The sequence below is a fragment of the Aquarana catesbeiana genome, linkage group LG04 (genome assembly GCF_042186555.1).
Source record: "Aquarana catesbeiana isolate 2022-GZ linkage group LG04, ASM4218655v1, whole genome shotgun sequence".
NCBI classification, from domain to species: domain Eukaryota; kingdom Metazoa; phylum Chordata; class Amphibia; order Anura; family Ranidae; genus Aquarana; species Aquarana catesbeiana.
The window spans coordinates 30,863,727-30,877,377 of record NC_133327.1 but is presented as its reverse complement, the minus strand read 5'-3'; the positions used below and the strand labels follow the sequence as shown (position 1 = coordinate 30,877,377).

General features: G+C 38.6%; 1 protein-coding gene across 1 annotated transcript; it reads right to left on the bottom strand.

Moving 5' to 3' along the window:
* Positions 1 to 11,220: 11,220 nt before the first annotated feature.
* Positions 11,221 to 12,114, bottom strand: LOC141141356 (galactoside alpha-(1,2)-fucosyltransferase 2-like). Its single transcript, XM_073629021.1, has one exon. The coding sequence runs from the start codon at positions 12,112 to 12,114 to the stop codon at positions 11,221 to 11,223; it is 894 nt and encodes a 297-aa protein (XP_073485122.1).
* Between the last annotated feature and the right edge of the window lie 1,537 nt (positions 12,115 to 13,651).

Genomic DNA, 13,651 nt, shown 5'->3' with positions numbered 1-13,651 from the left:
GGTTCAATATAAAGAAGGGAAAGGTCTGGAGTCCCCAGTAACACACTTCCATCCCTGTAACATATAGTAAAACAAAGAATTCGCCCTGGGACTTTGAATGAAGTGGGTACCATTTCCGCCAGTAAACATAACAGTAGTAAATACAGTATATGGTTTATTCAAGTAAAATTGTTTACATGCATAGATAACAACAACAGTAAAAAAAAATCTTTGTTTACACATAGACAGTTCATACACATCCATTACATCACTCACACTCACAGACACACACATTCATTTAGATTGAATCCCATACATTTTGGATAGAGAGAGCTTTGGTAATTGTAAATGAATTACCAGGTGTTTCTGGCCACTGGGAGAATACAAAAGAAAAAAAAAAACAATGGAATATTATACTTTACCTTCTGTTAGGCTTGTGCATTTACGCATATGTAAAGCTATCAACATACAGCTGCTTTATATGTAAATATACTTTCGGGAACTCACTTAACCTGAAAAAAGATAACTTGCAGACAACAGTTATTACTTCATCTTCCCTTTTTTTTAACCTATTTAAAGCAAACAATACAACAGTCTTATGTGTACATTGGTAAATGGTCAATGACATTCCCTCTTTGATCTAGTAAAACTAAAATGCCATAGACCTCTAAAACATAACTTATATTTTGTATTTCATTCCCGGTTTTAGTTTACTCGTTTGGTTCCCAATGGACAAGTTACTCCCTCCATTTTTCCAATTCAAGGATTCAATAACCTTTCTTTCAAAGGATTGGAATTCTTTCACAAACTCATCCAGTTCCTGTTTCTTTTGTCTATTCTCATACTGTAAAGCCTCATTCTTGTCCTTAATAGTTGAGGAAGGGATGTATGATTTCGTATTTTCATATTTATTACTCCTAGGTCCTTCCCCCAGCGTGGTGAGTACACTTCCACATCATGCCTCTTTGTTGTATATTGATTCTGTCTTAATATCTTTTCACCAGAAGAGAAACAAAACTGAGCGATGTGACTGAATAACCCACAGATATAGCACTTTATCTTTTGTAAAGTATTAAAATGCCTCTTAACAACTGGTGTGGTTTTAGGCTGAGAATATTCAATGGCTAAAACCTGATTAACAATTTTTTCTGTCTTCATATGAGATATAGGGACACTTTCCAAACAGCTCCCACCTTTCAATGAGTTGTTGAAACTAGCACATATTCCAGATGGAGATAATTTCCTGTTGCATCTAGAAATACTCAAACCGGTTGCATTACAATCTATGGTATGTGGAGATTGCACAAGCTGCCCTGGGCTGGAAGATGCAGACACTTGTTTACATTTACTCTCTGCCTCCTCTAGCCCCATGCCAGCTGATCAAGCTCTCCCTGCTTGCTTTGGTTGTCTATTATTGGTTGCTGGTGGCTAGCATTCAAATTTGTCATAGAAACTCTTATGCTCCGTACACAGTCGGATTTTCCGACGGAAAATGTTTCGATGGGAGCTTGTTGTTGGAAATTCCGACCGTGTGTAGGCTCCATCGGACATTTTCCATTGGAATTTCTGTCACACAAAATTTGAGATCTCAAATTTTCCAACAACAAAATCCGTTGTTGTAAATTTCGAGTATGTGTACACAATTCCGAGGCACAAAGTTCCATGCATGCTCAGAATCAAGCAGAAGAGCCGCACTTGCTATTGAACTTCATTTTTCTTGGCGCGTCGTACGTGCCGTACGTCACCGTGTTCTTGACGTTTGGAATTTCCGACAAGATTTGTGTGACCGTGTGTATGCAAGACAAGTTTGAGCCAACATCCGTCGGAAAAAATCCATGGATTTTGTTGCCAGAATGTCGGATCATGTGTACGGGGCATTAGAGTACTGATATTACTTTTGGCTATTTCTAGATCCTCCTTGAGAGATATGTTTTGCAACAATAACTGTCTGTAATTGTTAGCCAACCATCAAGCTACAAAAATTAGTGCAGTCTTGCCCTCATGTTTGTTGTATTTTTTCTCTGTAAGCTTTATATATACATACTCTTGTGCCTGGTGCCATGGGCTTTTAGATTCCTCCATTGCTCTTATTATTTAAGAGCTATTTTTAACTTTAGCAATCCTGGCCATCAATTTCTCCATGATGTACAAGTTCAGTGACGTTACAATAATACACCACAGAACAATCTTCTGACACAGTAGTCTACCACTTAGAATATGCACAAGAGTGGAGGCACAAACACTAAAATAACATTAGTATCTTCACAGAATAGAGTCTACACCCAAGAAATAAAAGATAAAGGAGACATGCTGAACAATAGAGATGGAGCTACAGCATGTACAGTATACATACCACAAACAATAGTGCTGAGATAACACAAGGAACAATAGGGTAACCTTCTAGGTTGACAATAGAAATATAAAAACAGCCGTGTTACACCCAATTCAGTTTAAAAAAAACAATAAAAAAAAAACATGCAAAAAAAATACTATACGACAAATTGAGCTTATCAAATTATAGGTAGGATTTCTCCTAACCAAAAAAAAAAAAAAATTCAAGGTATAATATAGTATGCTAAATGGACCTTATTTTACACTCTAAAATTAATTGTTCTCAGATATTCGCTTCAGTAACCAGACTTCCACAGTTTGGTATTTTAACAGAAAACAATGAGAATATTACTGCTTGTAAATTCCCACAGCAAAAAAACAAACAACTCTCTTGTAGCTCAGTTTCAATGTCCTACACACAAATACTATGCCTTTAGTGGACATACCATTAAAATAAAAAATCAAAACCTGTTAAACCTTTTCAACAAGTCCACACTCTTTCAGTGTCTTTCCAATAAAACACACATGTACTCACCATTATTGATGAGCTGAACACACCCCCAGATCGGTTCGCACCAGAACATCTGAACAGGCAAAAAATTCGGAAGAACACACCAACACCATTAAAGTCTATGGGACACGAACATGAAAAAATATTTTAAAGGCTTATATGCAAGTTATTGTCATATAAAGTGTTTGGGGACCCGGGTCCTGCCCCAGGGGACAAGTATCAATGCAAAAAAAAAGTTTTAAAACAGCCGTTTTTTTGGGAGCAGTGATTTTAATAATGCTTAAAGTGAAACAATAAAAATGAAATATTCCTTAAAATAATGTGCCTGCGGGGCGTATATAGTATGAGTCATTCAAAACTGATCGTGGCTGTATTGTCTGGTCTCGACAATATGGATAAAACTCATTGAAAAAAACAGCATGGGTTCCCCCCCAGTCCATTACCAGGCCCTGTGGGTCTGGTATAAATATAAAGGGGAACCTCAAAATAAAATGTAAAAAAAAAAATTTGTGTAGGGGTCCCCCCAAAATCCATACCAGGCCCTTCAGGTCTGATATGAAAATTAAGGGGAACCCTGCGCCACATTGAAAAAAAAGGTGCAGCTGTCCCCCCAAAATCCATGCCAGATATGGTTTTTAAGGGCAACCCTGCACCAAAATGTAAAAGAAAATGCAGTACGGGTCCCCCCAAAATCCATACCAGACTCTTATCCAAGCACGCAACCTGGCAGGCTGCAGCAAAGGAGGGGGGATGAGAGAGCACCCCCCTCCTGAACCGTACCAGGCCACATGCCCTGAACATGGGGAGGGTGCTTTGGGGTCTGACCCCAAAGCACCTTGTCCCCATGTTGATGGGGACAAGGGCCTCATCCCCAAAACCCTTGCCCGGTGGTTGTGGGGTATGCGGCCAGGTGGCTTATCAGAATCCAGAAGCCCCCTTTAACAAGGCGACCCCTAGATCCCAGCCCCCCCTCTATGTGAATTGGTAACGGGTACATTGTACACCTACCATTTCACAAGAAAAAAAAGTGTCAAAAATGGTAAAAAAGACAAGAGACAGCTTGGGACAAGTCCTTTATTAAAAAAAAAAAAAATGAAAATCCACGCCGCCTGACGGACCGAAAAAGAAAAAAATAGCTGCAACAGTTCCGCCTCCTTGGAATGCCCCCCCCAAATTGATGCTTCATCTCAATGACAGCTGTTATGTAGCTGAGGGGGACATTTTTATTTTTTTATCTTTTAATAAAGGACTTGTCCCAAGCTGTCTCTTGTCTTTTTTACCATTTTTGAAACTTTTTTTGTGAAATGGTAGGAGTAAAATGTACCCCATTACCAATTCACATGGGAGGGCTGGGATCTGGGGGTCCCATTGTTAAAGGGGGCTTCCAGATTCTGATAATCCCCCCGCCCGCATACCCCCATAACCACCGAGCAAGGGTTGTGGGGATGAGGCCCTTGTCCCCATCAACATGGGGACAAGGTGCTTTGGGGTCAGACTGGTTCGATTCAGGAGGGGGGCATTTCTCATCCCCCCTCTTTTCCTGTGGCCTGCCAGGTTGCATGCTCAGATAAGGGTCTGGTTTGGATTTTGGGGGGACCCCTATGCCATTTTTTTTATTTTGGCGCAGGGTTCCCCTTAAAACCCATACCAGACCTGAAGGGTCTGGTAATGGACTGGGGGGGACCCATGCCATTTTTTTCAATGAATTTTGTCTATATTGCTGAGACCCGACAATTCATTACAGCCGCGATTGGTTTAAGATGACAATTTTTCCTTTAGAAGTATCACTTTGCTGTGGTACTGTTCTAAACAGACATACTATAGACACCCCCCAGGCATGATATTTAAAGGAATATTTCATTTTTTTTGTTTCACTTTAAGCATTAAAAAGATCACTGCTCCCGAAAAAACGTCCGTTTAAAAAAAAAAAAAAAAAATATGTTATGACAAAAAACACTTTTTATGACAATAACTTGCATATAAGCCTTTAAAATGAGCACTTCTGATTTTTCATGTTAGTGTCCCATAGACTGACAGTGTTCCGGCGGCTTTCGAATTTGCCCCGAACACCGCATATTGTTCGTGTTCCCTGAACAACCAAATTTCAGCCCGAACTTATGCTCGAGTCAAACCGTTCCCCATCCCTACTCACCATGCAGCACACTCAAACAATGGTTAGTGAGAGCAATGAAACTTGGTGAGCACAAAAGAAGCAAATAAATAAAAACGTAATATTTCTTACTAAGTACTTCCTCCCCATTACATTGACCGGTTATAATGGTACTTCCAATGTACTTTTTCAACTATAATCAAAAGGATATTTAAAAAAAAATAATATGTGGTGTATCTTCTCTCTTTAGAGTTATTCTGATTCCCAGTAAAAAAACAAAATATTTACCTATATTTTTCCCTGGATAAACTTGCTGTGACCTCCAAACTACCGGAGAAACTAACTCTGTTTGAATTCACCCCAATAACCTTAATCTGCATTACACAGATCTCGATATTATATTAAATACTACCAGTCTGTCCTCGACTTGGTCGGTCGCCAATTATGTTACCCGTTTATTATATTTAAGATTTAATATCTCAAAGATATGATATGGGTTAAATGAGAGTTCTTTGACCATGAGTGAAAGCTTTAACACAATAACAAAAATTGATTAGTATATAGTAAAGAAGGCCTAGACTAATACACAGCAATCTATCTAATTGTACAGGAAAAGGGTAAAATCATGGATTACATGAAGGAATACAGAGTATATTCCTTAAAACATTAATTTACAAACAGTAGGACAGAAAATGCATAAGACCAACATATTTAGATATAAGTTCAAGGGAGATTTCCCATATTTACCATTCCTATAGAGGTTCCTTTCACATGACTGCTCTGCCATAGAGTGTGTGTTTCCCCCCCATCTAGTCTGTGTATATCATTACAGGCTGATGCCTCATTGGTTGGCATGGCTCTGATTGGTGGGCTTCCCTATTCCTGGTTCAGGATTGGCTACATCTCCAATCCATATACCTTACAGCACTGTGCTGTATAAAATGCTTTAAAGAAGAAGGATCTTTATTTATCTTTTGGGGGTTAACAAATGCTTTAATATTTTCAACTGACTTTTTTTTTTCTTTTGCAGACTCCGCTACATTTCCTGCATTGCAACTTTTCCTCTTTACAGAGGAGAAATAACGCCAGGGCGGGACTTCAGTAGTGAGCACTGTATTGGCTAATCACAGTGATCACAGTGATCACATGACTGGGATCTGGTTTTTGATCCTTAGAATGAAATCCCGGTGCTGTTAGCAACAGATTTGCCCCAGAGCTGGGAGGACACAATCGAGTGTGCTTCAAGCACAAACACAGGAGTGCATATATACGGCAACGAGGAAAGCAGACCGCATCCTGGACTCCGCATATACAGTTTGTTTTATGCATTTGTAGATGGGTAATTAATAATAATAATAAAAATATTATTATTATTATTCACGATTTATATAGCGCCAACAGTTTACGCAGCGCTTTACAATGTATAAGGGGGACAACACAATTACAGTACAGTTCAATAGAAAAGGTACAGGAGGGCCCTGCTCGTAGAGCTTACATTCTAAGGGAGGGGGTGATGGTACAAAAGGTAATAGCTGCAGAGAATGATTTGATGGGGGTGTTACCGTATTATGACCGTATTAAGTAATATTAAAATTACTATTTTATCCATATTATTTCTAGAATTGTGCATGAACATACAGAGAAGCATCTACATACGTTATTTAATCTTATTTAAAACTAAACATAGACTGTAAACTTTGTTACAATTTAACATTGAAAACATAATTCACAATCTTATAGTGTATAATATTTAATTTATAATATATCAGAAACAAGTTTTAAAAGTGTAATAGTCACAAGAAGAATTTTTTTTTATTTTATTAAGAATATGAAAATAAATAAGCACCGAGTCTTTATTATTGAATATAAAAGAAGTCATGAATAGCTTAATGCTCACTGGGAATTACTGCTGTATTTATCCACTGATAATGAAAATAACACCCTTTGTAGCCAGCAAAACAACAAGGGGATCATTGCAATTTTGCGCTGTGCCAAGAGACACATTTCCCTCTCCAGTGATTATACTGTACACAGTCAGCTTTAAATTAAAATTATGTTAAAGTTTGTGCATAATAACATATTCAGGTGCCAGGAGACGTAAGGACAGGTGAATATTACCAAGATCTATTCCCCCTTGGAGATTTGTTAACGCAGATGATAACTAGACACTAGTGAAAAGAGTCAGTTTAATTATGAAGGTAGATGTTGAACTGAATTAATTTTTTTTATAGATATACATTCAAGTCTTTAATAGTTAGGTTGAAAGGGTATGTCAATAAAGGGTAATAAAAAAAGAAAAAAACCTGAATGTTTACCCTAAGTAAGGAAAGGAAAGATGTATATTTCAATTTTCTCTACTTAGAAATACTATTCTTCCTCATCCCCAAATCGTACATCAGACACTTCCTGGATAAAGATTTTACAATACTATTTCATACAAATGTTTATAGCTAATGATTGTATTTTGGAAACGTACCCAGACCTGGCACAATCTTTGGCGTTAGGCTCTATTTTTTATTTAAAGTGTGGTTGGGCTTCTGGTAGATGGCTGTGAATTGATACTCAATGGCACAGCTTGTTGGCACTGACAACTTTTGATTAGCCACTTCAGCCCCAGAAGGTTTTACTCCCTTAATGATCAGGCCATTTTTTGCGATACGGCACTGCGGTATTTTAACTAACAATTGCGCAGTCTTGCAGCGCTGTACCCAAACATGTCCTTTTTTTCCCCACAAATAGAGCTTTCTTTTGGTGGCATTTATTTTTTGCACTATAAACAAAAAAAGTGTAACAATTTTGAAAACAAAACTATATTTTTTACTTTTGCTATAAAACATACCCAAAAAAAAGGGTAAAAAAATCTAATTTCTTCATCAATTTAGGCCAATATGTATTCTGCTACATATTTTTGGTAAAAAAAAAAATCCCAATAGGCGCGTATTAATTGGTTTGTGCAAAAGTTATAGCATCTACAAACTATGGGATATTTTTATGGCATTTCTATTTATTATTTTTTTTTACTAGTAATGGCAGCGATCAGCAATTTTTAGCAGAACTGCAACATTGCGGCAGACAAGTCAAACACCTAACTGACATTGTTTTTTCTTGTTTACAAATTTTTTTTTATTGAGGTTAAATTGTGGCACAATAAGAGGCTTCAATTACAGTAAAATTAACATATAAAAGGTTATTCAGTTATATAAATATTGAAAAATAGACAAGTAGAAAATATATTGATACAATATCAAGGGTTCTGTACAAACAAATGCCTGTACAATAGTGTAAAGAATATATATATGATGAAAAAATAAATAAAAAATATAGAAATATAAATTTGAACTAACATCTCTATTTAATTGTTTGCATTTCCGAACAATACATCTCCATGTGAGAACCAAGAGACAAATTTTTTATTATAAAATTGTATAGAGTTGTATAATAAGTGAAATATTCCATTTGGTTAATGGAACTAATTCTTGTTTTTAATTGATTTATCGGAATTGAGGGAGATTTCCATTGATAGATTATGAGCCAATGAATTGCTACACTTATGATATGAACCAGTCTCATATGAGGTATAGACAGTCCTATGATTTTAGTGAATAATAGACAGTTATGAAGTGTGAGATTTATTTCAGAACCTGATTGATGTTGCAAAATTACGTAACTGATTCCATATTTGTGAGACTTTATCACATTCCCAGAATATGTGGTTGAATGAACCAAGTAAGTTACAGCCTCTTTTCCCTACGCTACCCCTAACTGACATTTTTGACACATTTTTGTGGACCAGTGACACTAATAGAGTGATCAGTGCTAAAAATATGCACTGTTACTGTACTAATGACACTGGCAGGGAAGGGGTTAACATCAGGGGCGATCAAAGGGTTAGGTGTGCTCCTAGGGGATGCTTTCTAACTGGGGGGGGGGGATGGACTGACTGGAAGAACACAGAGATCCATGTTAGAACGGCGACCTGCCATGTTTACATAGGCAGATCACAGTTCTGCCTCTCTGGGGAATGATTGGCAGGTCCCGGCAGGCAAAGTGTCCACCGGACATGCTGATTGGCTCCTCCTCTGGCCAACCAGCCCATAGTATCTATTGCATGAAATGACGTACAGATACGTCATTTTTTGCATAATAGAGCCTCCCTTGCCGTTATTCTGTATATGCAGTGGGCAGTCTTAACGTAATTAATGTTGAGTAGTGATGAGCTGAAATGTCTTGGCTTCCATTTGGTAGGATTTTGCCACTGAAATCAATGGGAGCTGAATCCGTCATATTAAAAATGACCTTGCTAATAGGCAAGGGGTGTAAGAAAATAGCACGAGGGATGGGCACTACCCTAATAAAACATGTACCCATGCAAAAAGAATAAAAAATAAAATAAGTTCAAATGTGGAGCATGTTACACATGTATTTGGGTTGTAATATTTAATTTGCTCCAGCACCTCTCCCTACATCCCTCAGTCACCCCCCCACAATGACAGTGGTCAGGGGTTCCTCTCCCCTACCCAGCTGTCATCTTCAAAGTCAGCACAGTTCATTGTGTAGAGCCTATCTTCCCTTAAATGCACACTAGACCCTTTAAGTCTGATACAGATTTTAAGAGGGATGCCATGACTGCTGCAGAGAGAGACAAACAGGAGACAAACAGGGGATCATTCCTGCAAATGCCCCCCTTGCCGCACTAATTCCCCCCCACTGTCCAGGGGCTGGTAAACAGTGAATGGACCCAATGAGTGAATGTTACCGATCACTCACTGTGTTGATTCATAACTGAAGCACAGTGTTTACTATGCTTCAGTTTATGAATGAACTGGAGCCTCTGTATAAAACATTTCCTGTTCATTCATTAGTAGTGCAGCTGAGGCTGCAGAGAAAGGAATTGAAGAATCTGTGTCCTCAATTCCTTTCTCCATCTCAAAAGGGAGATATCAAGGGTCCATTTAAAAACCTGATATTTCACCCAAGATTCCCTAACAGCAGTGTACACAAATTTAAAAAATACATTTGTAAAATACATTTTTTAAATATTGTAAAAAAATAAACTAAGGGCTTGTTTACCATCCTCACCAATAGAGGCTCTGGTGAACACCTGCTGGCTCTTAGACTGCATGCCCTCAGGAATCTATGCTCTAGCTCCCCTGGGATCTGTGTTAGTGATCCAGTAGACCTGCTTCCTGAACTTCCCTGGGTACTATCCACAGCAGTTAGTCCTAGGGTCCACTATCTTAGCAGTGCACTTCCGACTCCTATGGAGTGCATCTGTCACCTGGTCTCAGGTGACCTGACAAGGTAGCCCTGGCCCTTACCTATTTAAGAACTGTCAGACGGCAGAGGAGACATTCAGCAGTCTGCCTTGGACTAGTGCGGACATTGTTTTTTTATTTTTTTTTATTTTTTGTAGTTTTTAATAAAGGACTACCCTTGTAGTGTTTTTATTTATTTTTGACAGTTTTTGTTGGTGAATGAATAGGGGGAACAATGTACCCCATTTTCATTCACATAGTGGGGGCCAATATCTGCCGCCCCCCTTGTTAACCACTTAAGGACCACCCCACTTACATATACATATAGTAAAAGTTACATAAAAATATAACAAAGTTTGTAGACGCAAATCAATCAATATATGCTCATTGGGATTTTTTTTTACCAAAAATATGTAGCAGAATTCATATTGGTCTAAATTGATGAAGAAATTCGATTTTTTTATTTTTTGGGGGGTATGTTTTATAGCAGAAAGTACACAATATTGTTTTTTTCAAAATCGTCAGTCTTTCTTTGTTTATAGAGCAAAAAATAAAAACAACAGAGGTGGTCAAATTCCACCAAAAGAAAGCTTTATTTGTGGGAAATAAAGGGCATCAATTTTATTTGGGTACAGTGTCGCACGACAATTGTCAGTTGAAGCTATGCAGGGCAGTATCGCAAAAAATGGCCTGGTCTGGAAGGGGGGGTAAAACCTTCCGGAGTTGAAGTGGTTAAAGGGGGCTTCCAGATTCCAATAAGCCCCCTGCTCACAGACCACCAAAGCCACTGCTCAGGGTTGTCGGGAAGAGTCCTTGTCCTCCTCAAAGCACCCACCCCCATCTATGGTTCAAGAAGGGGGAGGGCGCTTGCTTTAACACAAGCATGAGAGCGGTACCGCAGGGAGATTCAAATTTAATTTACAGTCAAATAAGACAGCAATGACATCTGGAGAAAAATAAATGAAGGATTTCATTTTTTCAAAAGTGGAGACAGTTCTGCAGGAATTCCAATCCATTCTGGAAGGTACGCAGCTTCATATTTGAAAATCATAAGATAAGGAGAATCTGGCAAAGTTGGTCATAATGGTGTGGTTACAATGTGCCAGGAGGGCAAAATCATAGGCAGGAGAACCTTCCTTACCATCTCCAGCAAAATGTACATCTCCTAGGGAATTATTAATGTTCTCTTTACACCAATCCATCCCATTACTGGTCACCACAAAGAGGGGGTTATCATATTTATTTCTGAAATAGTCCATAGCTTTTTGCATATAGTTTTTGTCAGCTACCACACCTTTCCATACCCGAGGCATGACCGATAAATAGTCCCCCCTGCGAACATGAACTCCAATATAGGTCACATTTGTTCTATTCCCTTTCAGGTTTGCAAGGTATGAATTTGCCTCTTCCTTAATATAGTCTTGAAAAGTGAATTCTTGTAGAATCTCTTCCCTTATATGATGATAGAAGGTCCATGAACATGGAGTACCAAACAATTTAACATATTGTCCAGAGATGTTGGAATATTCTGGTGACATCCAGTCATTCAGATCATATGTCCTCCATTTAATCCGGCCAACAACATCCTGATGAAGAACAGGCAATTTTATCTTAAATATCCTTCCTAGCTCATTATGCATCTCTGGTAAAATGTACCCTTGGTGTCCATTAAGCTTTGCCAGAGCATAAAGCGCTGCATACTCCCCCATTTTGTTTCCCAGGCGTCCAAGTGGATGTGTAGTCCACATGACAGCATCTGATTGCATATTAGTGGAAAGCAATCTATTTTTGTCAGCTAGATTCATGAAGGAGCTACTCCCATGGTGAAATGTTGTTACAAGACTTGATTTGCAGAAGACATAATACCAGGTGATTAAAATATTCAAAGCAAACATCATAAAAAACAAATTCTTTAAACGTTGGTCCATTTCTAAACAGGTACTTTAAAGTCCTAGGTATAAATAAGACAATAAGAAAATGACAAAATGCTTATGGACATGACATTGTTAGCATGCATATACACTATATTACCAAATGTATTGGGACGCCTGCCTTTAAACGCACACATGAACTTTAATGGCATTCCAGTCTAATGCCCTGTACACACGGTCGGATTTTCCGACGGAAAATGTGTGATAGGACCTTGTTGTCGGAAATTCCGACCGTGTGTAGGCTACATCACACATTTTCCATCGGATTTTCCGACACACAAAGTTTGAGAGCAGGCTATAAAATTTTCCGACAACAAATCCGACGCACAAAGTGCCACGCATGCTCAGAATAAGTAAAAAGATGAAAGCTATTGGCTACTGCCCCGTTTATAGTCCCGACGTACGTGTTTTACGTCACTGTGTTCAGAATGATCGGATTTTTCGACAACTTTGTGTGACCGTGTGTATGCAAGACAAGTTTGAGCCAAAAAATCCTAGGATTTTGTTGTCGGAATGTCCGATCAATGTCCGACCGTGTGTACGGGGCATTAGTCTGTAGGGTTCAATATTGGGTTGTCTCACCCTTTGCAGCTATAACAGCTTCAGCTCTTCTGGGAAGGCTGTCCACAAGGTTTAGGAGTGTGTCTATGGGTATGTTTGACCATTCTTCCAAAAGCGCTTTTGTGAGGTCAGGCACTGATGTTGGACAAGAAGGCCTGGCTTGCAGGCCTTCTTATATTTTAACTTATATTGCTTAGCCAAACATTGAAACAGTAGTATGTTCAGCTGGGCACTGAACAAAAATCATTTGGGAATAGTTTATGCATTGATGATTGTAAATTTTAATGTCTGTTATTTTAAAATAAATTTTGTAATAAGCTTTATATGTTTAATTATATATTTTTTGGTTGTGCCTTAAAAACCCCACCATTTATATGGGTCTAGACCAGGGGTCTCAAACTGGTGACCCTCCAGCTGTTGCGGAACAAAAATTCATCCTGCCTCTGCCTGTGGGAGTCATGCTTGTAACTGTCAGCCTTGCAATGCCTTGCAATGCCTCATGGGAGTTGTAGTTTCACAACAGCTGGAGGGCCGCCAGTTTGAGACCCCCTGGTCTAGACCCTTTTAAAATTTAAATCTGTTCAATTGGGGGCATGGCACTAAAAAAGGACAATTAAAGGATAAGTTCACCTTTGTTCATTTTTTTTTTCTAAACTCCAGACTCCCTATGTACCAATATAGCATTAATGTACTTATTTTGCAAAAATATGCACTAGGGGTGCACGGTACTGTGTACACCAACAGAAGTTTAATAACAACTATGGGTGCACTGTATGTATTGTGTACACCACCAGGAAAGTAGTAGCAACTGCACTAGGGGTGCACGGTACTGTGTACACCAACAGAAGTGTGATAACAACTATGGGTGCACTGTATGTATTGTGTACACCACCAGGAAAGTAGCAGCAACTGCACTAGGGGTGCACGGTACTGTGTACACCAACAGAAGCGTAATAACAACTATGGGTGCACT

Excerpts from the sequence above, each read along its gene's own strand:
- LOC141141356 (XM_073629021.1), bottom strand. The coding sequence starts at position 12,114 with ATGGACCAACGTTTAAAGAATTTGTTTTTTATGATGTTTGCTTTGAAT.